Below are 26542 nucleotides of genomic sequence, written 5' to 3' on the forward strand. Positions count from 1 at the left end.
GTGATAAAGGATTGAAGAGAAGGGAAACGGCATTGTCATAGAAAATCAAACAGAAAATGTGTATTTTCTTTTTTCCCTAATTCCCCAATAAAGTTTTAAATTCTTTTCATTAATAATTTTATTAAGGTACAAAATAATAACTTGAAACAATGAAAATCAGAAATGTATAACTCATTTGAACTAACTAGCTACATTTCTTTGAATTTCTAGGTGGGAAAAAATTTTAAGTACTACACAGCCACCTTGATGGGCCAGGAGTCATAAACACTTAGAGGGAGACTTAGGAAAATAAGGATTTTTTTTTTTAAGATCCATTTCTCCCCTCTTTGTTATTATTTTTCTTAAGTTATAATTCTCTTCCCATCAGTTTTAGGTGAACTGAGGAAAAATTACAGCGTGCCCTGGGAGTGCTTGTATGCCTCTGGTATTACTATGGAGTCGCATGGACTGTAGCTACTATGTCAGTTAAGAATTTGGAGTCGGGCTCCTAGAGGGGAAATTTCTGTCCTCTCTGTATTCAGGGTCTCATATTCCAACACAGCACCATGTAGTTGCACTGCTCCTAGCTCACAAGGAAAACATCATGAGAATGGTAAAAATATTTTCATATTTTTGGATACAGAATCTTAGAAGGAAGAAGGTAGGGAGATGCTAAGTATTTTTATTGCTTTAATTCAGATTAAATCTAATAAACTCATTCCCAGGGGCTTTGCTAAGTTCTTTGCTGGAGTCAGCCTAGTAGGGTTGATGAGTGAGTCTTAGAGTCTGGCAAGCAGTTTTACTTGTTTCTGAGCATGGGGAATGGTAGTTTTGTTAATCCAGCTCTGCTTTGGAAACCTTGCCATTTCCAGACATGGCCTGAGGCCCTCTGTTACTATTCTAAGAGAGATAGTAAAACAAAGGGCTCAGTTCTGTTATTGTATTATAATTTATGGTCCAATGGTGGACTTTATTTAACTATTTATTTGGAAATATTTTCAAGCTTTCAGGAAAGTCGCGAGAGTAAGAATGATACAAAGAAAACGTATATACCCTTCACTCAGATTCACCTCCTTGTCTCCCCCTGCCCCAGTATATATTAGATATGTGAATGTTTGTGTTTATACATTTACACACACTTTTTTTTTTAACTATTTGAAAGTAAGTTATTTATACTGTGTGATTCTTTACTCTAAAATACTTTGCTTACTATATGCCAGATACATTTTATAAATAAGTGTCTCATAATTATTAGCTCAGGTGATACAACAATCCTAGACAGAGGTGTTATTTTCCCACCATTTTGTGAATGAGAAGTCTGTAACTAACTAGTTAGTGTCGGAGGATTTGCCTTCAGGTAGACTGAGGCCGAAGCTGTGCCGTGTTGCTTCCCTTGTAGGACAGTACCAGTGTGGAGACTTTCATGTAGGTTTTAAAAGCACTCTGAGTTCTCACAGGCTGTATAGGTTCAGATTTCATCTATTCTAAAACATTCATTTTCTTTTCTCTTTTTCACATTAAAAAAACCTTGATGTGTCTCTTACAATGTATGGCGATGTAGTTGACATCATAAACGTGTGTGCAAACTTGGTGGTTAATTTTGATGGTGTGCTTCTTCACAGTGTCAGAGGTAGCCACCGTGTGTGTGTGTGTGTGTGTGTGTGTGTGTGTGTGTGTGTCTTCTGTTTCCCACTTGAAAGGGAAAATGATATTCTAGATTACCAGCTCCAAGGGTTGGAGGAACTATTGCATTTTATTTAATATTGTGGACTTGCTTGAAGATCAGACATGCTAAATTTTCGCAAGTAAAATATATAAATATTTCTGAAAAGCATCTAAAAATCTCCTTAACTGTTTGGATTTGTATCACTTTTGGGGGTGTGAGAATTATTAGAGTTGATTGGGTGGAGGAATTTGTGCAGTTGCAGAATTACCTTTCCTTCTTCTTTCTGTTTGCCCTTCCCCTATTCTTTTAATTTAAAAAATAATTCCTTTTGTGGAAGAGGTAGTAAATAAGGGGAATATTAAAAATAAAGATTGCCTACAATTCTCTCACCCAAGACTAATCACTGTTGACATTTTGCTGTGTTTCCTTGGGCTTCTGTAAATATACACGCATTTCTTTTTCTCTCACAGTTGTTAGATGACGTCTGCAATATTCTTATCTACCTTTTTCCACTTGTTTCGTGACTATTTTCCTATTTTCCTTAAATCTTTCATATCCCTCAGATTTTAAGTGGCTTATAAATATTCTAATTAGGTGCCATAATTTATCAAGCTGTACTATTACTATACCTTTAAATTCTTTCCACATCTTTTTGTTATCAGTAATTCATGGCAAACATCTTTTTGTATACTTCTTTTTGAGACATTGTCACAGAATTCGTTCTTTTGCACATTCATGCTGAATGTAAGAAATCCACCCATGTTGTATGTCTATTCATGTGGGACGTTTTCTTCCAGGGAGAGCAGAGGGACATCATATACTAGAAGCGACTTAAAATTAGACTAGTAAACCTACACAGAAATATAACAGCATACTTCCTGTGTTTTAGGAAAAATAAACCAGTTGATTTTGTTTTAATTTTTCTGTTTCTCTTAAAATTGTACACTAATAAGTCACTTGATTGCCTTTAGTTCTCATAAACTGATGAAATGTAAGTTTATTTCCCTGTCCCTACAGTTTTTTGGATTTATTTAGTTACTGATACATTTTATCCTACCTTTCAAGAGTCAGTAGTGCTGGTCTCTTGTGGCTATTTTAATTTTAAGTTGAAATACTAAAAGGTTACTTTTGTTCTTTCAGTACTTCCCAGTCTTAGTTTGCAAGTTCTCAAGAGGGTTACAAGGAAAATTGAATAAACCAGTGATGTCAGCCCCCTTTGTAATAAGGGAAATAAAAGTTCTCTTTTTAGATTTATTGCTCTTAACAGGGCAGTTTAACAGGAACAATCAGGAATACCTCAAACAATGTGAAAAGAGATAATTGTCTTTTGCCATTTTTGTCCTTTTTTCCCTCACCTTCTTTAGCTTTATTTTCTTAGGCCATCTACAGCACAACAGTGGCTCTGTCCTGACTTTATTCCACTTCTCACTCTCAACACCAATGTAGGGTCACCTAATCTTCCTGCAGATGTATCTTTTTAGCTTTCACCCTCAGGCCCCGGAATATAAGATCCCTGTAGCTGCACTGTGGGGCATCAGCTATGTGTCCGGGTTTAAGAGCCGGGGCCCTGGCTCCTCCCTGCCCAGTGCCTTGAATCTGTTCCTTGTGTGTTCAGTTTATCTGTTGATGCCCTTCCCATTCCTACCATAAAGCTCACCCAGTGCCATGGCAGTCTGAATGCTTATGGCTGGCAGACTGTGATTTAGTATACATGCATGTCTGTTTCCATCTGTTTTTTATGTCAGTTTTACTGTTTATGCCAATTTTCAATTGTAATGATACAGTTTATTTAAATATTAAGTAAACTGATGAAAGGCTTTAGTTATTTGCATTAAACTTAATTTGAATGCTTTAGATAGACTCAAAGATGAGTCATAAAAAAGTTGCTGCTGAATTTGTTGTGGATGAGATAAATAAAAATGTTTAGGGTAAAAATGTCCATAAAAATCTGGAAAGATTCTACACTTTCCTAAGAATAAGTTCTGACTGCATTTTAAAGAACCAGTAACCGAAAGTCACAGTGATGCATCCTCAAAGAAAAGGCTTGCTCCTAAGTCTAAGAAGAGCTGATGAATGTGCAGTTATATATTTTAACTTAAAAAGTGTTAAAGTTATGTATGTTTGTATGAATTCCGCCCCCCCCACATTGTAATGGACATTTTCAATTAACCCACCACTGCTAGTCCTGTTCACTTAGGATAAGATGCCTTTTGCTATAAATTATCCTATAGTACTTATAGATATTTGCTTTGTCTATATAAATATATCTTTGCTTGAAGATACTCAAATTGTGATTAAGTAGATCTAACAAGTAAATATTGCTCTATAGTTACGTACAAGCCTTCAATCTTGACGTATTAGTAGGATTTGAGAGTCACTCAATGTGGTTTTGTGCTCGTACACTTCCATAGTTGCCACTTAAGTGTTAAATCAAAGCCATATTAATTTGCCTCACTCTTCCAGTCGTCCTGGATCCTGGAGTCTTGCTCTTAAATCCTGATCTATGTTGGTGTGTCTGAAGTCGGGTCCTACTCTTATTGTCTGCTTGCTTGGGCTATTTTTAGTTTTCTGGAACCTTCTTTAAATTACCTGTTCAGATCGATCTTTGTAGTTTCCATCTCTGGCCAGCCGTACTCTGGACTCTTTATCACAAATATAACCCTGGTTCTGACAGTGGCTTTTCTTCTCTGTATCATTCCAATTTTAGTATTTGTGCTGCCGAAGCGAGCACTCTGACAGTGGCTTTTAAAAAATCAGTGTTTTACATGTTTAATTTTGGAAACATGAGAATATTATATCTTTCTTACATTTAAATTCACAATAATAGGAGTTTTTTTTTTTTTTTTAAGAAACCTTTTTATGGAGGCATACTATACATATTGAAAAATGCACAAAGGTGTAGAGCCCCCATGAAAATCACACAGTAAACACAGCTATGGATCCTCATTGTCTACTGGAAATTGAAATTTCTCTCCCTGGCAGTCATTCTGTAAAGGACCACATTGTAAATCTTCGAGGTTTACAGGCTATACAGTCTGCCATTGTAGTGAAAGCAGCCGTAGAAGGTATGTAAACAAATGGACATGGCTGGGCTCCAGAAAGAGTTTATTTATGGACATTGAAATTTGAATGTCATATAATTTTCACATCATGAGCTATTACTCTTCTTCTGATTTATTTTGAACCATTAAAAGAAGTAAAAACCATTCTTAGGTTGTGGGCCGCATGTGAACAAGCCTGAGACCAAATTCGGCCCATTGCCGTGGTTTGCTGACCCCTCCTCTACAGTGTGCCACTCACCTTCGGTGTACTCTCTGCTGGTCTAGCCACTGCACGTCTAAATTAGCATCACTGTCATCTCCATCCTGCACATTACAGCCATTCGTCTACAATCAGGAAACCCAACTATCAGAACAGTTTGCTGTGTGAAGTTCAATGATTAAGTTGCCCTCATGTCTCTAGAATACACATTACTAATTTGGGATACACATTTTAAAATGGATTTTTAGCTACATAAATTTAAACTTTATGAGGTAATAAACCATGAGTTACTTCATAATGGTTTACAGACTAAACATAATGGTGATTGTTTGATTACCTTTGTTTACGTTTCCTTTTCTTTTTTATTTAACTTTCTAGATACTTAAGTTTAAAAATTGTTCTAAGCTTAAATGATTATATAGTATAGTTTATCAGTCATGAAATAACTCTGTTGTGAGTACTTTACAGTATTATTTAAAACCATTTATTGTCACCACTGTGGTGATATCTTGGAAAAAGCAAATATTCAGTTCAGCCAGCATTCACTAGACCTGCTAGTAAATGAGGCTCTTCAAGAACCTACAGTAAGTTACTCTGCTGGTGCTGATGCATGAGACCTAGGCCCTGTCTGCAGGGATCCCTTGGACCGGATAAACATTTACAAAACTATCCTGCAAGATCGAATGTGCTAACTTCTAGGAAAAAGGGACAGAATACTGTGGGAGCACAGATGTATGGTAGAGAGAAGTATGTATTTTATTGAATCTGATTTTTTTCCCCAAATTTTGAAAATTTCAAACCTACAGAAAAGTTGAAAGAATAGTACAGTGAACACACATATACCTTCACCTAGAATCACCAACTATCAGTATCTTGCCACATTTGTTTTAACTCTTTTTATGTATGCATATATAATTTTATGTATGTGTGTGTGTGTGTTTCTGCCTATTTGCAAGCAAGTCTCAAAGGTTACAACATTTCACCCTAAGTATTTCAGCATGGATCTCCTAAGAACAAGAATATTCTCATACTTAACTATAATACCATTAACGTGCTCAAGAAATCTAATACTCCTACAATAATACAATCAAATATAGAGTCAGTATTCCATTTTTCCAGTTGTCTTAATAGTGTCTTTTCTTTTTTTCCCTCAACCTGAGATTTTATCAGAGATTGTATGTTCCATTTAGTTTTATGGGCTTTTTAAGTATCATTTAATCTAGAACCATAACTTTGCTTTTTTTGCTTTCACGACATTGACATCTTTGAAGAGTTTAATGTCTCATGTTTTGAATTTGTCTGATTGTTGTTTTTTTTTTTTTTTTTTTTTTGGCTGTGTTGGGTCTTAGTTGTGGCACGTGGGCTCTTTACTGTGGCACGTGGGCTTCTCTAGTTGTGGTGTGCAGGTTTTCTCTTCTCTAGTTTGCAGCCTGTAGGCTCTCTAGTTAAGGCACATGGGCTCAGTAGTTGTGGCATGTGGGCTTAGTTGCCCCACAGCATGTGGGATCTTAGTTCCCTGACCAGGGATCGAACCTGCATCCCTTGCATTGCAGGTTGGATTCTTTACCACTGCACCACCAGGGAAGTCCCTGATTATTTCTTCATAATTTTATTCAGGTAGAACATTTTTGGTCAGAATACTACCAGGTGATGCTGTGCAATCTCAAGACATGACATCTGGAGTCCCTTGAAGTCAGTTTATCCCTTTATAGGTGATGGTTCAGGTGGAGTCTACCAGATTTCTCCACTGGAGAGCTGCTTTTTCCCTTTGTTGTGTGGTCATACTTTGAGACTGTGAATAGTTGTTCTCCCATTTTTTTACCCAGGGGTAGAATCTTTTCCTTTTTCACAATTTCTTCTGAACGTTAGGATCGTTAAAACATATTTCATAATTCCAGTTGTTTGACATTTAAAACTTAAATATTTATGCATTCCTTTAATGAAATGCTGTTGAAAGTTGGACTGTAAATATATTTCCTTATAGAATATGAACATTAATTACCATTTCATCAGGAGAAAGCAGAGTCAAGATAAAGCTCCCCAAAATGAAAAAGCTGAGTTCAGTTCTTGGTTTCATGCCTTATTATATGTACAGACTTTCTAAGCCTCAGTGTCTTTATCTGTAAAATGGGGATAATCACCACTCCTTATTATACTGAAATTATTTATTTAATTATATAGAGACATAATCTTTACTAAAAATGGGTGACTTCAACTTATAGAAAGAAAAAAACGTTTATTTAGTTCTTTATTCAAAGTTGATCTGAAAATATAACAAATTACCTTTTTTATTTTCTCACAACACGTTTGATTTATTCTGGATTTTAAATATTTTGTATATGCCATTCATTTGAGGCTAGATGTTTGCTTAAAAGTGCTTTGGAAAGCTTACATTTAATTCTGTCATGTATGATTCTTGGCAGTCATCTGGTAAGTGCTTCATGCCGTTGTTACAGGAAGGAGACTCAGATTCTCATAGATTATACTGTTCCCCAAGACTAAAGTTAGGTAACTGGATGAAGGCTTCATTTATTTAGTGATCGATTTTCAATTCCATTGCTCAGAAACACACAGTGAAGATTGAGGATAGTTAAAATTCCTTTAATAAACAGTCTATGTGAAGATAAAATGAAGTTAGCAAGCATGGAAGCTGTCATAAACTGTTAGGGTTATGTCGGAAGCTTTCTGGAGCCGACTTAAATTGACTCCCACTGGCCAAAATGTGAACAATTTGAGCATCAGAAAAGATAACTTAAGTGGATTGAAACACATTAAAGATCTTTAGACCTATGAGCTCATAATGATACTGAAGAGTCATTGCTAGAGTTTGGGCTAGGTACCACATTGTATCACTTGTATGCTACATCTCCAGAAGCCTAGAGACAGCTTGTAGATCAGCAGCTTCCACATACACTCAGTGCTCTACTCTTCTGGGCTCAAAACTATAGAGATAGCATAGTTTCAGGCTCTGCATAATAGTAACTTCTCAAAATTATACTTTCCCACATCTGAAAGTTATAGATTTCAGCTTCAATTTATTTATACTGTTTCCAGAGAGTTCTGATGTAGTCAGCTGACAAGATGATGATGATATTTTGATTTCTCCAAACTGTTATTGGCTGGAAAGGTGATGATTGACTCCTTAAAATTTTAAGATAGTGTATTTTTTGTGTAAGTCAAAGATGATAACATAGAAGGACTTTATTTTAATGCTGTCGCTATTGAAAACTTCCTTTCATATATTTAAATTTTTAAAATACATATGTTTAAAAATTAGGTCCTAAATAACACTTTAAAACCATATATAAAGATGTTAAAAATCCTTACATCATAAAGATTTTTTGTTTGGTGCATATGTGGTTTTTATAATGGGCTTTTTGAAAAATGGACAAAATAATAACATTTGCAGAGACATTGATGTTTCTGATCCTAAGGATCTTGTAACTCTAAATTCTCTTCTAACAGCATTAATTGAGTTTGGACCAGTGTGATATTTTGGGATGGATGTCTTAGAAGGAATGAAGAAGTAAGGTTTCTCAAGTTGTCATCCAAGATTATTTGGTGTTTGTGACATAGTGAAGTCTTCTCAATAATTTATCTAAAATTCTGTGAGTGGACTTGATTTGCTCATCCTATGTATAACTGTGTTTACGTTTAAAGTGGTTGATTGTCCTTAATAATTACATAACTGATCATTGAGAAAGGAAGGAAATAATGTATTAGATATCTCTTTGGCTTGCTGAAGCGTAGACACTGCACAAAGCTGTTACATTACCTTTCTGCCAAGCGCTTTCTTTCAGAGACACACAGAGTACTGATGACATTCAAGGGAATATGATGTAAATTCTACCAGGACTCCTACTGCTACACAGTTGAGGGAGAAAAGGTTATCCTTAACTTGAGCATTTAAGTCATTTGTGATGAATTTTCCATCAGGCAGAAAAAAAGGAATGATTACCAAAGATCACACCCCTGGGATAAATATGAGGTTATAGCTAACTTCTTATTTCCCTCAGGGGTGTGATTAAACAGACTTTTACGATTAAGGGTTTTAGGCATTGAAAAATGTTTACCGGCAAAAAATAATAGCTCCAGTTAGAGACATGATCAATCAGAGACAGCTTTCTGACTTTATTAATGCTGTGGATTTGTCGTAAACTGGTTTTTAGCATTTGTTTGACTCAGGGCATATCAATGTAAAAAAGAATGTTGGGGGGAAAAAAGCCAGTAATATGTATTTAAAAGGTCCAGATCCTAAATAATTTTAATTAGGCAAATTTTCATAAAGGGGTACAGAGGATGTTGCTGACACACATTAGCTATTCATACTTATGTCTGGTTTTAGCTTGGGAATTTTAACAGAAAAAGAGTAAAGAGTTTGAGTTTCTAATCTTGGCTTTACCAGTAATTGGCCTTAAGTTGCTAAAACGACCCCCTCCACACTCCCACCTTTTAAATATGATAATGAAATTGGATACTGACTAGGAAGGCCCTTCTAGTTTTAAAATGATTATTTTTAAGGAATATAATTTGACACAATTTCATTTAATTCAATAAGTATTTTTTGAGAACTCAGTCCATTGAAAGAATTCCACCGAGGCACAAGAAATGCAAAGAAATGATGTACGCCCAGCTCTTGGGAAACTCCAAGTTGGGATTATGGAGGGGAAAGCGGTGGTGGTACAGATGTATGAAAGCACAGCATGTGAACAGACAACTCCAATAGACTGTACTAAGTTCTAGGATAGATTTCTCTAGAAACCCACAAGATACCAATCCTGACCCAGTCTAAATTAGATTTCCCTATTGTATAATCTGATCTGCTTTTTCTTCATAGTATTTGCCATACTTTGTAGTGATGTTTCCTTATGATTATTTCCTTAAAGTCACCTCCTCTTCTAGACTAAAAGGTCCCTGCAGACTGAAACTGGTGATGTTACTGTTCACCGTGGCATACCCAGGACTTTAGCATGCAGCCTGGCATGATTGCCATTTCATAATTACCTGCTGACTGCAGGAGTGAGAGCTCAGTTGGTGGTGAGGTCAAGCAGAGTCCAAGAAAAGCTTGGTAAGGCAAGGGTAGGCAGAGTTTAGGTTCATTTTCAAATATGCAGTAGGCATTTAGACCAAACGCAAAGCCACCCCAGGCAGAACAGCCTGTGCCTAGATGTGAGTGCCCTTGGTGAGTATGTGGGGGTAAGAGAGTAGACTGACAGCAGGCATTGTGCCTTATGCTCAGGATACTTGATGTCTCTAAACCAGGGAGTTTTCAGAAGTCTGTGAAGCCATATGTTGCAATGTGGACAGACTAATAAACATGTGAGCACAGTGCTATTATTCTACAAATGTATATGGGCTCTGCTGTGATCAGTAACATCCAGACGCATTCAGAAGCATTAATGAATTTGTAGTGGGTTCTTATCATGTGTGATTTCTCAAGTGAAACTGAAATTAGCTTACCTTATAAAGGTCTGTGAAATTTGTTTTGCTTTAAAAAGGGTCATCCTACTTTACTGTAGATTTGGTGAGCTAGTAAAAGGTTTTAAAAATAGAGAATTTGCACAATCATTTCTCCCTCGTGTCAGTAGGAGGATAGCTTCAAGAGGGAGAACTTGAAATCAGCACTTCTCACTGTTGTGCAGGTAAGAATGACTTCATCTATGATAGTTGCAGGACCAGTGATTCTAAGTGCTGTCCTCCAAGCAATAGCCTAAAAAAGCAAACACCTGAATTGATTCTTCTTACCAATATGGTGAAGGCCAAATTTAATATCCATCTACATGAATATTCATATGAATATTTAATCTTTAACAGATATTAAAGAAGCTTTGGATTTTACTTTTTCATTTTTTTTTTACATTATTTTCTTTGTCTTCATCTTTCAATCTATTTCTTTTTTTTCCCCCTTCATCCTTTTCAACTTATGACCCTTCGGCTTGAAATTAAATTTGGGCTGTAAGTTGACTCCTTGAATCTTTTCTTCACAAGCTTTCTTTGTATTTTCTAGAAGAAAAAAGATTAACCCAGGGTTTCCAAAATAAAAGCAAAGATTGTGATTAAAACCGAATTAGAATCTTTATTCTCTGTTATTTGCTAATAGTAAAATAAATAGCCCAGTCTTAAGGAAGATTTAAAGTAAGTCCTGGAGCCTTTGCTAACTCTTGGATTTTAATTAAAGAAACACAGAATACCATCACTTTCTGTTTGTCAGTGGAAAAAATATGTATTTTAAAATTTTCAAAGCCTAGCCTAGCAGCACATGGAGTACATCTGTTGGCTTTCAGAATTTGGGGAACACAAATGGATTCAGATGTTTAGGCCCTTTGTCTTCACTGGTCTCAGCTCACCTCGCCAACTGAGCGTGGCACAATCCAAACACAGTTTCTGAAAACAGAGCAGCTCAGGTTACTTCTCAAGCACTCTCTTGGGGACTGATAAAGTCAATCTCTGTTTATGTAATGAAATCAGGGAGCAAGGGGTCTGCTGTAGTACTTTGTGGATGGGATTCCATTGGTGTTGTCTTTCAGGGAAAAGACTGGATTTAATAAGCCCTGTTCTTACTCACTTTCTTTGGAGGTACAACCTACTCTAATGGATTATTTTGAACTATTTTTGTTTATATAGTGTTAGAACCTCTCTTTAAACAATTGGTTTTAGTAAAATCAATAGGTTTATTGTGGAAAAATGGGATACTGATAACAACTTTACCTGATAAAAGACTTGAATGTCTAGCTATTCTTTCTTTTTTTGTTCAGTGCTACTAATGTTCACTGTGTGTGTGTGTTTAAATAATATTGTCTTTCCAGTGTTCTTACATTTTAATTTAACTTGAACCTTTAAAACAAACTCTTTTGGTTTATCCTCAAGTACTCACGAAATCCTTCCTATTTTTCAGAATATTTTTAAGTATTCTTAAGAGTGAAATCTCATAAAGATCTTTGCTTCAGGACCAGAGTTCAAAGGAAAGTCCGTTTGGTTTTAATTTGGAAACTGTAAAAACAAAATACCCTCAAAATGGCAGGGTGTGAATTGGTAACTTCAATTTTATTGCAAGCTGCCAAGCCCATCCCCAGATGTTTCCAATTAAAAGCCAAGAATGCTAACTTGGGTGAATGTCATATGAAAGCATTTCTTTACTATTCTGATTTTTTTCCTAAGAAAAATAAGTCTCAAATCCTCTCACTTTAATGAAAGAAATAACTTCTCATTTGCATGTTTTTTAAACTCATACAAAGACAAATGTAATATTCAAAGAGATTTTTCTATGTCATATGTGGTCCTGAATGCATTGGGGCTCATATATGTCTCTTAGAAGTCCCCCTCAAAAAAATTTTTTTTTAAGATATTAAATCCCTTTAGAAATTAAAATCATATATATCTGGATTTTCTGTAATCAAAAAGTAGACCTGTTAACACTGTGAATTTGTTTTAAAAGGGGTGTTTAGTAATTTCGTTGCTTTCTTCAGGATTGTTACAGGGAATTTTCCATTATAATGTAAATAATAAGTTTTTCTTTTATTTTAGATCAGTTGTGCATTCAGTTGTAAGAAGTACTTCTATAAGAATCCAGATAGGACGAGATAAAAGAAACCAGAATGTAATTTTAAAACCATGTGTTTCATAATATTTCTCCAGATAATACCAGGTTACAGTAGGATCCATTCGTGAACTTGAAAGTTGCTTTGAACACATCATTCTGTATTAAAAAGAAAGATACCTACCGGTAATAAATTTGAATTTATGGAAGTTGGCATTTATTCAGAGAGAAGATGGAGTTACTTACCCTTTATGACTAACCTAATGTTAACATTTTGAATGTAAAGCAAAAAATACATTTATTTTTGAAGCTTCCCAAACCATAGACACAGGACCACATACTATCTGTAGAGCTGAGACAGTTGTTTCTCATTTCATTTCCCAGTTGGTGAAGTTTCAACAGACATGTATTTGGGAACTCAGTGAGGAGATGTGGGCTATGTAGGTCTTGGGTCTGCCTACATTTGCTGTTGCTAAGTGCCTGATTTTTCTTTCTAAATACGGTGCTACTCAGATTTTAAGACACACTGCAGAGGAGACTTCTTCCGAGGAATCTCCAGAGAAAGCTGGTTGTTTTACCTTCGGGTTCCACCAGCACCTTGTTTGTAGTCCTTGGTGCTCTTCTCAGAGTTGTGGCCCATGCTGAGCTTCTGTTGTGGCGTCTTGGTGCTTCCGTAGCACCGTGTGCCCTCACCCTGCATTTACCACTGGCTGTGAAGGTCACTGGAGCACAACTGCCTCCCTTCCCTCAGCCGACAGTGGGTGCCTCACCGGGCTCATTTTCATCTCGTCATCCTCCATGCTGAGTGGAGTCCCTGTGCATAACGAATTGTTGTGATTGTTAAGGTTTTTTGAAGTGATTTGGAAAATACTTTGTAAAGAATTGTGAATATTTGTAAATCTAGGTATAGAAAGAGAATGGGAATCAGGAATCTAGCTCTGAGTTCATCACGACCATTTAATGCTCTTATGTTTTATCTGTGCAATAGCAATAATGTCTGTCTTCATTACCTTTTTAAGTCATTATAGGATTTAACTCAGGTGATCTACACGGGCATTATGAGGGCTGTGATCTTAACAGACACAGGAAGAACTCAGTATTATTGTTACTCTCACTACCAACCAAAGCGACACTGCTCAGCTCTGAACAGGTGAAGAGGCCTTTTTCCAAGTCACATTTCTTGAAATGAAGCTTAATATGAAAAGCTATACTTTCCTTTAAAGGGAAGTGTATGCCAGTGAAAGAAGGAAAGAAATATTTTCAGCTTTGAAGGGAAAAAAAGCCAAGTTGATTTGAACTAGTCGTTTCTAACCTTCTTGAGTATACAAACTCCTCTTTAATTTCAGTAACTTTTATAGACCCTGTCATGATAATGTTCTTATATTTTTAATAGTTTCCCAAAGGTTGAGAACTAGTCTTAATGAAAATATAATAGAGGGGCATCATAAATACAGATTCAGCAGATACTGATTGGTTCGCATGTGCCATGTTAATGTGCGAAACAAGAGTGTGTTAAAGTAACATCTGCTGTGTTTGGAGAAAGAAGGAGGGAAGGGGAGGCGGCTTGCACCGGATTCATTGTTCACCCCCAGCTGTTACTTGGAACAGGTGTTGGGATACATCAGTGAACAAATCAGACTGAATTCCCTGAGACTTCATTCTGGCTAGGAGTTTCCTATAGATACAGTAAAGAACGTTAACCAGAATGTTAGAAGTCCTGTGGAAGAAGAACAGTTAGAGGGGTTAGGTGAGCTTAATTGGGAAGGTGACAACTGAGCAAAATGTTAAAGTGGATGACAGAATTAGCCACGGGAATGTCTGTAAGACCAGATGCGAGAACAGTCAGTGAGAAGCCCTGAGGTGGGAGTGGGCCTGAAGTGTTCCAGGACCAGCAGGGGAGACTGTGTGGCCAGGGCAGAATGATGGAGGAGGGGGAAGGGGCTAGAAGATGGGCCAGAAAGGTAACAAGGGCCACGTCACTTAGGGCTGCCTAGGCTGTGTCCTGGGTTTGGCCTATACTCTGCCTCAAATAGGGAGGATAGGAATGCAAACAGATACTCCTTTTTAAAATGGACTGTCAGTAGATTAGTGGTTGCCCGGGCTTTTGGGGAGAAGGAATGGGGAGCCACTGCCAGTGGGCACAGGGTTTCTTTTTGGGATGATGAAAATGTTATGGAATTAGATAGTGGTCATGATTCACAACCTTACAGATACCCTAAAAACTACACTTTGAAAGGGTAGATTTTATGGTATGTGAATTACATATCGATAAAAATGTTGCAAAAAATTGTCAGGGCTTGCTGGAGCCATTTTTTGGCTCCTCTTCCAACTTGTTAATATAGCCTTTGCCTTTGAAAATTCAGATTTCTAACTAGTTATACCTTAACTGAGGGAAAGTCTCCTTGATGTTGTTGGCTATGTTTTCATTAGAGGTAGAGGATGTTAATCTATTTTAAAATATCTTTGCTGAAATTGTTAATGATTGTGAAATCAATTTTTTTCCACATACCCTTTTTATATGTTCTTTACTTGTGTTCACTGTTATTCAGTAAGGTATGATAGTAAGATGTTTTTAACCTCTAGCTATCAAATGAATGTAATTTTAGGCCAAAATTCTGACTATTATATTTTGCTAAACTAAGATATTCTATGTATAATTTATTTTGTGATTCTGTAATAGTGTAGAAAATTAGATCAGCGTGATAAAATGTTCTTCAAATTATGGTCTAGAGCATGGAAGTGAAAAGGATGCCCGTTCATTCCATTGACCAAAAACCAAAGTTGTATGCTCTCCTCTTCCAGAAAAAGCAGTTATTTTTAATAGAAATGGATCAGGAAATGTATCTAGCTAGGTTTTTTCCCCCTAGTGTTTTAGATTTAACTTTGGCATTTACTTGAATTTTAATCTGTGACAGCCTAGTGAAGTTGATTAAAATATTATGACTATATTTTAATTTTTTCTTTCTTCCCCTGTGGGAGAGGTGTAGTATAATTTGTGTTTTACAAAGAAAATAAAATCATTGAATACAACAGTTTCACTCTGAGTAGAATATTCACTCTTTTATGGCAGCTCAGAATATAGACACACTTGGTTTGTTTGCTTTCCAGTTTTAAAACAGTGCCAGTTTGTAAACAGCTCCAAACGTTATAACAGGTGGTGAAGTTAGATCACAGAGTTTGCTGAACTTACTTCTCTTTGAGGACTTTGACTCGAGTAGTTACCCCTCATTAGAAGTGTTTAATTAATAATGAAAAACTTGCATTTCCTCCTCTGTGTTTAGGCTTTTTCGAAGACAGCCTTTACCTTTTCCAGGCATCTTGTCTTGAACTACACTATCCTCTCCTGTAGCCTCCCCTATTGAAATGGGTGCCCTTGTTTGATAAGATTTCCCTGTGGTGCTGTCCTTGTTGAGTAGGTTTTTGGGGACGGTGTGGGGGGAAATTTAGAGTTCATCTTCTAACATGTAGATCAGATTGAAAGAATGTTCTAAACAATTGTAAGATAAGCCCTGTCAGACCAATTACATTTTCAGAATTTTGAGTACTTTAGAAATCTGTGGTAACTCAGATTTCTTCTTATTTACGAAAAGTCAGCACCCTAGGAGAGAATTAATCTGCTTTTACCTCATTGTTCCAATATGAATGAATGTACTTAGAGGTTGATTAAATATTTTTCCTTTTGACGACAGGAAAGTGTGTCCAAATCCTTAAGTAATTACATTCTTAATACAGACCTTTCTCATTTTCTTACACTAGCTGGAAAGGCAGGGCAGCTTTGAAGCCTCTACAGTTTTCATTTGTGTGATGGCGACTTTAAATTGAACTGCAAGCAGTTTGGTCACTTAACTCTACCAGCTAAGTTTAGAAAGCACAACATGTCAAAGTGGTTTATTTCATAAAACTCTTTTCAGTCTTAGATGGCTTGAGACAATATTTGAAGCACTGAAATAAGCCTGTACTTAGGAGAAAAATACTGTTTTAACCTAACCTGAAATTTGATTTCTGATGATCAGAAGTTAAAATGTGTACACGTGTGGTTTTTCAGTGAGATAATCTGAGTATTTAAAGAGTTAAAAAGAAAATATCTGTTATAAGTATTGCCTTAAAAGAACATTGCGAAAATTTAGGAACTTCGGACAATTGTGCATGATCACACTTAATGTCTTCTTATGTGTGCTTTATCTTTCTCCAGCTCAGTCATTCCCAGTAGACTGAATTATCTAGAGACGTGCATTCGTTCTTTTGTTCCCAGCACCTGTGTCTGTCACAAGCACCTGTGCCTGTCACATAGTGAGGAGGCATTTAATGTTCATCGACTGAACATTTTTTGTTGTCAGCATCGTTGTTAAATCCAGGCACTGAATCAGGCGGCTGCTCCTGAATGGGCGCGTCTGCATGGAGTGTGTCTGTTCTTATCTTAAAGACTCATAGTTGATGGCTGATTCCCCTTCCCCCCCAAATCTAATCTGTGCATCTTAGCCAGTCAGCATTTAGTTCACCTTAAATTAGAAAATGGTATCATTTGTATGTTTTGGGTTATATTTTGTTTTTTCTTGTTGTTTTTTTTTTTTTTTTAACTTAGGATGATATATTTTCCTTTTACTAGACATTCTTGGGATTCTCTTGTTTCATATTATGCCATCACAATAGACAAGATACACCATCCATTTTTATTACTGTTTCCTTATTCATATTGGTAATCTTTTTGTACTAAATACAGAGTCATAGAATAATTAAGCAAGAAGAACCAGAATTCTGCAGATGAAGAGCGATAAGGGGGGGTTAGCTCTACCAGATATTATATTAAAATGTAATATAAAGCTTTAATATTTAAAACTATATGGCACTGGTACATGAATACACAGACAGAAGTATAACAGAATAAATAGAAAATCCAGAAAGAGATCTAACTATATTTGGAAATTTAGTAAGTTATCAAAAAGACATTTTAAATTTTAAAACATTGGGGGAAATGATCATTGTTTAAAAAATGATGTTGAGGCCACTTGGTAAACATCTGAAAGAGATGAGGTTGGATCCTTCTACCTTACACCAGAGTAATTCCAGATGGAGCATAAATGTAAATGTAAAATTGTGAAACCATAAAAGTACTAGGAAAAAAACATGAAAATGTTTTCATAATCTTCGAGTGATAGTGACCGTTTTAGTTATATTACAAAGCCCAGATGCTGTTTTAAAAAATGGTAAATTGGACCATTTACCAGATTTCTACATGGCAAAAGAGCATGGCACACACAGTCAAAAGACAGACAAACTAGGAAAATACAACATATTTTACAAACTAAGAGTTAATTTCCTTAATATGTGAAGAATTTTTCAATTACTGGGACCATAAATCTAACAATAAAATGAGCCGACTTTATAGAAAAAAAATACAAATTTCTTCAAACATATGTAAAGATACGTAATGCAAATTAAAACCGCAATGAAATGCCATTTCTCAGATTGGCAGAGATGGAAAGTTTCAGTAGCACACTGTTGATAAGGATGTGGGGAAATTAGCACTTGCATACATAGCATTGCTGATGGGAACACAGAACGGCACAACTTCTGTGGAAATAGTTGTGTGCTATAAAACTTAAAACCCTTACACCCAGCAATTCCAACTCAAGGAATTTATCCTAGACATAAGCACAGATGATGTCTATACAGGAGTATTTCTTTTATCCCAAATGGTTATGCCATTTTAAACCAACAGTGTTCAAGTTCTAGATGCTCCAAATCCTTGCCTGAACTTGGCGGTTTTCTAAATTTTAGCCATTCTAGTGGGTATTCATTGATACCCTGTTGTAGTTTTAAGTTGCCTTTCTGGTAGCTGATGTTGGGTTTCTTAGGCATTTATATGTCTGGCAAAATTTTTAAGTCTTTTGCCTTTAAAAAAACTTTTTATTGAGCTGTTAAATTCTTCATATGTTTTGGCTACAAATATGTTGTCTAATACAAGTTTTCTTAATATTTTCCCCAATCTTTGGCTTGCTTATTGACTTTCTTAATAAATTTTGAAGATAGTGAACTTTTGATGGAGTCCAGTTCATCAGTTTTTTCTTTTATGATTAATGCTTGTGCTCTAAGAAATCTTGGTATACACCAAGGCCAAGAAAATTTACTCCTTATTTTTCCCTAGAAGTTTTATTTCTTTAGCTTGTATATTTAGCTTCCCCCCACCCCCATTAGATTCTCAAAATGGTCTATAACCAAAAAGGGGGAAAAAAAAATTTAGAACCACTGCTTTAGACTGCTGTCTAGTGTTCAGATTTGTTATGCAGACAGTACCACATCATACTGTCCCTTTTCCCAATAAAATAGTGTCTGAATTAATGGAGAGAATGCATTGCTTTTGATAAGGTAGATATCAGTGGAATAACTGGCTTTAATACACCTCCTAAGTAAATTAATAACTCATTTCTAAATAATCCTTTGCTTTGAATTTTAGCATTAGATGAGCGTGCGGCCCATTTGGACCTGCCCCTTCTAGGTGATCTTTACTGCTCTAGGGCAGTAAGGCATCAGCAATGCCGTGAATATGCAGAAAGATCAGAGTCAGAGACCTGAGTTCTGGTCTTCATACTATCACACCAGCAGGCATTCCCATTTCATCTGGAATAAAGTCCAAAACATGATTTCTGAAGCTGATCCACAACCTACCTTTTCATTTCTGCAATGCTCTGCTATTTCCTCTTCCCCGGAGTTATCTTGCACTAGGCCCAGCCCTGCATCTTTGTTTATGCTGTAATCTTCATCTAGAGTGTTCTCATTCCTTTTCAGCCTGCCCCAGACTTAGCCAGTCAGTCTATTAAGTCCCCATTAAAACTCCATATCCTCCCTGAACTCTCTCCCAACCTCTCAAAAGCAGGAATTAATCTGTTTGTGCACATTTTATGTACAGTCTCTCTGTTAGCTTACAGACTTCTGAATGTTTTGAATGCTGTGAGGGTGTGGTGTTCATTTTAAATCTAAGTGCTGCTTCACTAGTTGCTCACACATGGTAGGCTGATTATAGAACACCTTTCTGATATAAAGCTGTGTAACAGTGCTAAGCCCTTAAGCAGCAGTATTCTTTGTCATGAGGTTTGTACTAGATAGTGTTTTTCAGACTCTAAGCTTGTGACCCATTTGCTATTTATGAGAGCAATTTTGGTGGTTAAATAGTCCAAGAGCATCACTTTTAAAAAATGAAAAAGAGAATAGAAAATAAAGGATTACGTAACATGGGTAAGCATTCTATAGTAAAAAATTTGTTTCTAGTTTTATATTTGCATGTAGGTTTACTAAGTTGTGATGTAAAATGTATTTCTTACCATGGGTTGTAGGTAAAAAAAATTGAAGGGACTTCCCTGGTGGTGTAGAGGTTGAGAATCTGCCTGCCAGCGTAGGGGACATGGGTTCGATCCCTGGTCCGGGAAGATCCCACATGCTGCGGAGCAACTAAGCCCATGTGCCACAGCTGCTGAGCCTGCGCTCTAGAGCCCTCAAGCCACAACTACTGGAGCCCGTGAGCCTAGAGCCCAAACTCCACAACAAGAGAAGCCACTGCAATGAGCAGCCTGGGCACTGCAACAAAGAGTAGCCCTCACTCTCTGCAGCAAAAAAGAAAGCCCTTGCGCAGCAACAAAGACCCAGTGCAGACAAAAATAAATAAATAAATAAAATTAAAAAAAAATTGAAAACCAATGTTTAGATTTAACCTCTATAATACATTTTGAACTTTAAAATTTAGAGAATAGATATGTGGAATTTTAATTACATTTGATATTTCTAAAAATTTTCACTAAATGATTTCACATAATTTGTACTATTCTCTGTTAATTGGCTACCACATTACCCTTAGGTGAATGATTTTTTTCTTCAGTATCTGTTGTATAGTCTTTGTTTTGTATGTGGGGTACATGATTTGGTTATAAATACATAAATCATTTTTTCTAAAATATAACGTTTGAAGAAACTTTAGAGGATTATTATTACAGATATTTCCCTGAAATTTCTGTAATTAAAAAATTTTTTTCTTTCTTTACATTTATCAGTCTAGACTGCTCATGGAAGCATGTTGACCAGACAGTACCTTTTAAGTACATTAGAATGGAATGACTATTATCAGCTGAGCTTACAGATTTAAAAAATTCTAAGGATAGTGAAATTCCATATTGGAAAATAAGTTTATGTCATATATAAATTATAATGCTCTCAAATATGAAATTTCACTGTGTTAGTAACTAGCACTTAAAGAGACAACTTGAATTTGAAACTGGGTATTCTTAGTAATCAGCACAGCAAGAATCGTATATTAAATATTTTTTCCAAAAGAAAGTAGAAACTCAGATCTTCCAAATCAACACAGGCATCCCAAATGGTGATACATTTGTTTGAGAGCCTTTTTTTAATAAATTTGTGTATTTATTTTATTGACTGTGTTGGGGTTTTTTTGCTGTGCGTGCGCTTTCTTTTAGTTGCGGTGAGTGGGGGCTACTCTTCGTTGTGGTGCGCAGGCTCCTCGTTGCCGTGGCTTCTCTTGTTGCGGAGCACAGTTTCTAGGCACGTCGGCTTCAGTAGTTGCAGCACATGGGCTCAATAGCTGTGGCTCATGGGCTCTAGAGCGCAGGCTCAATAGTTGTGGCACACAGGCTTAGTTGCTCTGTGGCATGTGGGATCTTCCTGGAGCAGGCATTGAACCCATGTCCCCTGCATTGGCAGGTGGATTCTTAACCACTGCACCACCTAGGAAGGCCTGTTTGAGAGCCTTTTAAGCAAATGTGCATTCTTGAGTTGGGAAAGCAGTTACTAATAGTGTTGTTTAGTATTTACAGTAAAGCTGTTACTGGTTGACTTCATTTAAACTTGTGATCAAAACCTTTCCTGGAATTCTGGAGCCTTTTAAGTGGGAAGTTACTGTGTTAGTAATGCCTGTGCCTTTTTTCTTCACTTCTCTTTAGGGTCAGTATAGACCATCTGATTTGCTTTGTCCTGAGACATATGTTTGGGTACCCATTGAGCAGTGCCTGCCTTCACTTGAGAACTCCAAGTACTGCCGTTTCAACCAGGACCCAGAAGCAGGTATGTTTGGAGCAGAGCTTGGCTAGAAATCATTCGCTTTGTTTCAGAATCTGTGTGTGTGGTTGTGGTCCCTAACAGAGTCCGGTAGGTTTTTATATATTGTAGAGTGTGCGTGAGTGCCTGTGCACGGACTTGTGTGTGTCAGATAGAAGGAGACGCCACATGTGCATACACACAGAACACTCACACTCATGGTTCTGCAAATAAATGCAGAAGCCTCATGTGCTAGTGCTACTTACTGACCCAGCTCCTTCCATTTGGTTGGTTTTCACATGCTCTGAGGGCTAACACCAGTATCCATTACTTTTACAACTATCATAGTGCATGAAGATTGTTCACTGGATTATTTAACCAATGTAAAGAAGAAAGAAATGTTAACCAATTGGACTGAGTAAAGTTGTGGAATGGTTTCATGGGGGCCGACCGGCTGTGGTGGGTTTTGTGATGATACTTTCTTGAGTTCTTGCATCTCTGGTGCTGCTTCTTTTCCATCCTTTCTTCTATCTCCTGCCCAGAGTAGTCCCAGCCATATTTTATCTCTTGTTATTCTCCTTTGGATACTTGCACTGGTAGCAGGTACAGACACTAAAAGTACATCCTGGAACCAGACTTCCTGTGTTCAGACCCTAACTCCATCATCAATGGGTAAACTGGGTGTCCTTAGGCAGTTTAATAATCTCTCTGCCCTCAGGTTCTTGGCCTTCAAAATTGAGATGATGATAATAAGGCCTTTCATATTGAGCTGTAATGAGGATTAAAACAAACACACTGAGACCAGCCCCCTCTCATTGTCCCGTTGGTGATCATTAGGCAGATTAAGATGCTGCATCTCATGTCTGCCACAGGTTTCTCCTGCATTTGCCTTTATTTGCCCTGATCCCTCTCTCCGAAAAAGCACGCAGATCTGTTAACCTCCCTGTCATCAGCACCACTCACCATTTGTAGCAGTCCTGCTCCGCACAGCCCTCCCCCCCCACCACGTTCACGGTGGCTGTGCCCATCAGGCGCGCGTCATGAGGCTCTCGTGCTCTGTGATGGGTTGCATTAAGTTGCACTGCGTGTATTCCCTCAGGCTGAAGTTCCTGGACATTTCAGTGGGTGTTTTTTGACCTTTCTTTCTTCACAACCCACCAGAGGAGATGCCCTGTGCATACTTCTTAAGAATACAAATGTTTTCCTATTAGCCACCTGCAGTTTAATCTAAGTTTAGGAAAAAAGAGGAAAGAGGAAATGTCCAGGAACTTCAGCCTGAGGGAATACACGCAGTGCAACTTAATGCCCATTTCAGGGGAAAGGAAGAAAGTGAATGGACAAATCAAATAGGAAGACAAAGAGGACAGCGAAAGAAATGCAGTCATTTCTTCTGTGTTTTCTTTTTCACACGTGAGGTTTTCTTTCATAAAAACATTGGTTCATGTACCTTTGTATTTTGTTATCTCCTGGAAAAGCTGTTATGAAATCAGGAGTGGGCACTTCTTACACATGATGATACCTTAGAATCTGATGACAAGTAGCCATAGGGACCCGAATACTAGGCACCCTGAGGTTAGCTCCAGGTTTTCTGGATATTTAGGTTTCGTAGAGCAACCAAAGCTGTGTATTTCTGCCACTTAAATTACTGATCAGAATTTCATTCTGAGTTCTACCGCATTGATTAAATAGATGTGTTGCTTAAAAACAAACATTGAATTTGTCAATTAGTTTTGGAGTCAGGCTCAAAAGGCAATAGCATTTTAGAGAAAAGCATATACAGCTGACCCTTGAACAACCTGGGGGTTAGGCGCCAGCCCTCCACCCAGTTGAAAATCCATGTGTAGCTTAGAGTTGGCCCTTTGTATCTGCATCCTTGGATTTAACTAACCCTGGATTGTGTGGTTCTTCAGTATTGAAAAAAATCCAAGTATAAGTGGACTCGCTCAGTTCAAACCAGTGTTGTTCAAAGTCAGCTGTACTTAACCATTCTATCCCCTCAAAAAAATTGTTTCCCTTCATCTTTTCTCAAGGTCAGGTAAGAGCCAGTCCCTGTGGTGAAAAGTGCCGAACGTGTTAGCGCATTGTTCGGTGTTCACATGTAAAAATGTGTCTTTATATAAATTCCTTCTGCCTGAATAATAATATGGTCTTAAATTGGTTCTGACTCCCAGGCTTATAACACAAACTCACCTTCCCTTTCCCCTCGTTATCTATTTTAAGGCTGCTTCTCTTCTTATATACACTTGGAGATTAAAGCAGTCACAGGCTCTCCCTGTTTTATAAAGTTGAAAAGGTGACTGAATGATTCCCGTGTGCTGAATGGGCATTCAGGTGAAGATTCATTCATGTTAATATTATATTTTGAATTCATTTTCCAGAGTAAGCACTAATGAGCATTTCATGGCAAAGAAAATTTAAAGTCTCATATCTGTGGGTTTTGTCAAGTACGTATTACACCCTGGTGAGTGAGGAACATACAGCATGTTCCTTTCCTGTAATCTAAGTTCCATTTTTATGGCAGTAGCTTTAGCTCTTAATAGTTGTTGTCCAGGACTCATTTGCAAAAGTCAGAGGAGTTAATTTCTTTGATAATAGTGCTTCCAAGAAAATGAAGATCCTTTTCCATATGCTGAATCTTTGGAACTTTCAAGAGAACACCATACAGTTTTATCAGTATTGAATATCACAGTCCAGACACTATTTGAAATCAGACTTATATCCTGTGGTTTTAGGAAATTAAAATGCAGTAACATGCTGGAATGTATTGAGCATGCTGTGAAACATGGTCATTTGAGATTTAAATGAGAGAAACTGCTCTCTTCTCTGGGGCCAGTTTTACTTTTATGTGACCCAAACTCTGACTCAGAAAATACAGAGCTTAATATGAGCAATATTGTCAGCCGGCATGGTGCTTTTTTTCACTAAATCTTGTTCCTCCTTTCAGCTGTTCAGTAGTTAAATTTCTCTGCAAAAGGCACAGCTGATCACCATGGGTGTCTGTAAAACACACATTGGTTACAAGGTGCATCAGTGGCGCTTGCAAGAAAAATTACATTTTCCCCCTTATCCTGAATTGCTGAGAACGTCTGGAAATCCTATTCTTCCCTGCCCTCAACCCATCCTCCTCCAACCCCATACATTTTGGGGATTTGGATTCTGTGGTTATTTGCTCAGCTAAGAAGTCTGCTTAACAATAAAAACCTATTGTATTTACTGCTTTGCGGTACCATGTGGGGAGGGGCTGGCAAACTAAAGTAACTTGGAAATTTTTTAAGAGATTCTTTTGTTCATAAATAGGCCTTTTGTTTTTCAGTTCAGGACCTCTGCCTACTCTAAATAAAGGATTTCAAAAGTTCCTTAAATGATTTTTAAGCAAACTTGTGGTAGATTGAGTGTTAAACTGATGATTGGATATGTATAGATTTCAAAAATTCTGCATCACAGTTACATCTTACTTTTTTGGATTAAATTATTTTTTAAAATATTTACTGGAAACACTAGTAGAAAATTTGTTCAAATGCATAAAACCACTACTAAGAAGGAAAATAAAATGATCCATAGTCTTGTACAGCAGTAATCATCGTTAATATTTTTATCCTATCCTGATCTTTTTTTTTTCTGTGCATATAGCTGTGTGTATTTTTTAAAAAAACAAAATAGAAATCTTGCTTCACACTTTTGTTATTGTTCTTAATACTTTGTGTTGCTTCTTAAGAACTTTTAGTAAAAACTACTTGACCACTAATATGGTTGGTCATTCAGCAAACAAATGCCACTACTTATGTGATAGACAGTGTCTGATACAGATATTTTACAAGCATCATTGAAAGAGAAATCAAATGTTTTGGAGTTGTTTTTAGAGCCGTGATAAACTATGGTTTGATTTGACTCTTACTGTTGCACGAGATTGTACTGCCAGCTAAAAATTGACATTTGCCACCTGCCTCTACAAGGATTAAGTCACAAACTTCTGTAGCTGCTGACCTTCAACACACCCTGAAAAGAGTTCAGGTTGGAGATCAGGAATGAGACACTCTGTGCTCTGGAAAAAACTGGCAGAACAGGCCTTCAAATAGATATTTTCAGGAGATGATTTTATGAGCCCAGCTTCTTGCATCTCGTCATAGCTAGAAAAGCACGAAAATCATTGATGGAGACATCTGCTCCTCGTGACCAGCAGCAACCTTCTGCCAAAATATGTGCTTAACTGCACGTAACCCCCTTCACTAAAATCATATATAACACTGACCTTCCCTGCTACCTCTTTGGAGCAGTTCCTCAGAGCTCTCTGAAATGCTGTATCTGGACTGTAGTCATTTTGCCCCAAATAAAAGTTAACTCACAACTCTCAGATTGTGGGATTGTGGGTTTGTTTTTTTTTTTTTTTTAGTCAACTGTACTATTTTTGTTGGTAGTAAAATCCTTTTGCTTCCAGATTTACAAAAAATTAAAACTTTGTTCAGCATATGCTTCCTCCCAAGCACCATTCTGTTTCCCGTTAGCTCAGTTTATCCTCAGAATAAAACTGAATGCGTCATCACTGACCCCTCAGATGTTATTTACTACAAAAATAATAGCTAATAATGGCTTTTAATTAGGAATATAAAATAATTTTAATTCAAATATTGCTCTATAATAATTTTATGAATACTTCTAGTATCTGAGAGGGGCTAATTAAAATAAGCTTTATTTCTAGTTCTGTAATTACAGGAATATACATCTTACCACAGATTAGTCTAGATTTCACTCTCTTCGGTATATACTTTGAAATGTTTGCAAGAAATTTCCTATTTTGTCTGTAATGTAGCAAATTATTAGTAAGGATATTGAATTTAAATTTACTGTAAAACTAACAGCATCTAATTTTGGCTTAGTGCTTTATGCACTTACCCAGGTTAGAGAATTTCTAGGACACCTAAAATCTCCCAGCAGCTGCTGAAAATCTAAACTAGTACAGCTTTGTTCCTGATTTGATCTCCATCTCCTGAAACTCCGATCCTCCGAACTGTGTTTTTATGTTGTCTCTTTTCTCGTCTCTTTACTCCATCCTTCTTTTT

At 36.9% G+C, this 26542-nt stretch overlaps 1 protein-coding gene across 7 annotated transcripts in view; it reads left to right on the top strand.

Moving 5' to 3' along the window:
• Positions 1-26542, top strand: part of ATE1 (arginyltransferase 1) — a 157358-nt gene that overhangs the window by 102386 nt on the left and 28430 nt on the right. For all 7 annotated transcript variants that reach the window (XM_057734485.1, XM_057734478.1, XM_057734483.1 and 4 more), the window contains one exon: positions 21392-21512. In XM_057734485.1, the coding sequence (XP_057590468.1) occupies positions 21392-21512 (121 nt within the window). The remainder of the gene's footprint in view (positions 1-21391; positions 21513-26542) is intronic.

The sequence above is a fragment of the Hippopotamus amphibius genome, chromosome 5 (genome assembly GCF_030028045.1).
Source record: "Hippopotamus amphibius kiboko isolate mHipAmp2 chromosome 5, mHipAmp2.hap2, whole genome shotgun sequence".
Taxonomy (NCBI): Eukaryota; Metazoa; Chordata; class Mammalia; order Artiodactyla; family Hippopotamidae; genus Hippopotamus; species Hippopotamus amphibius.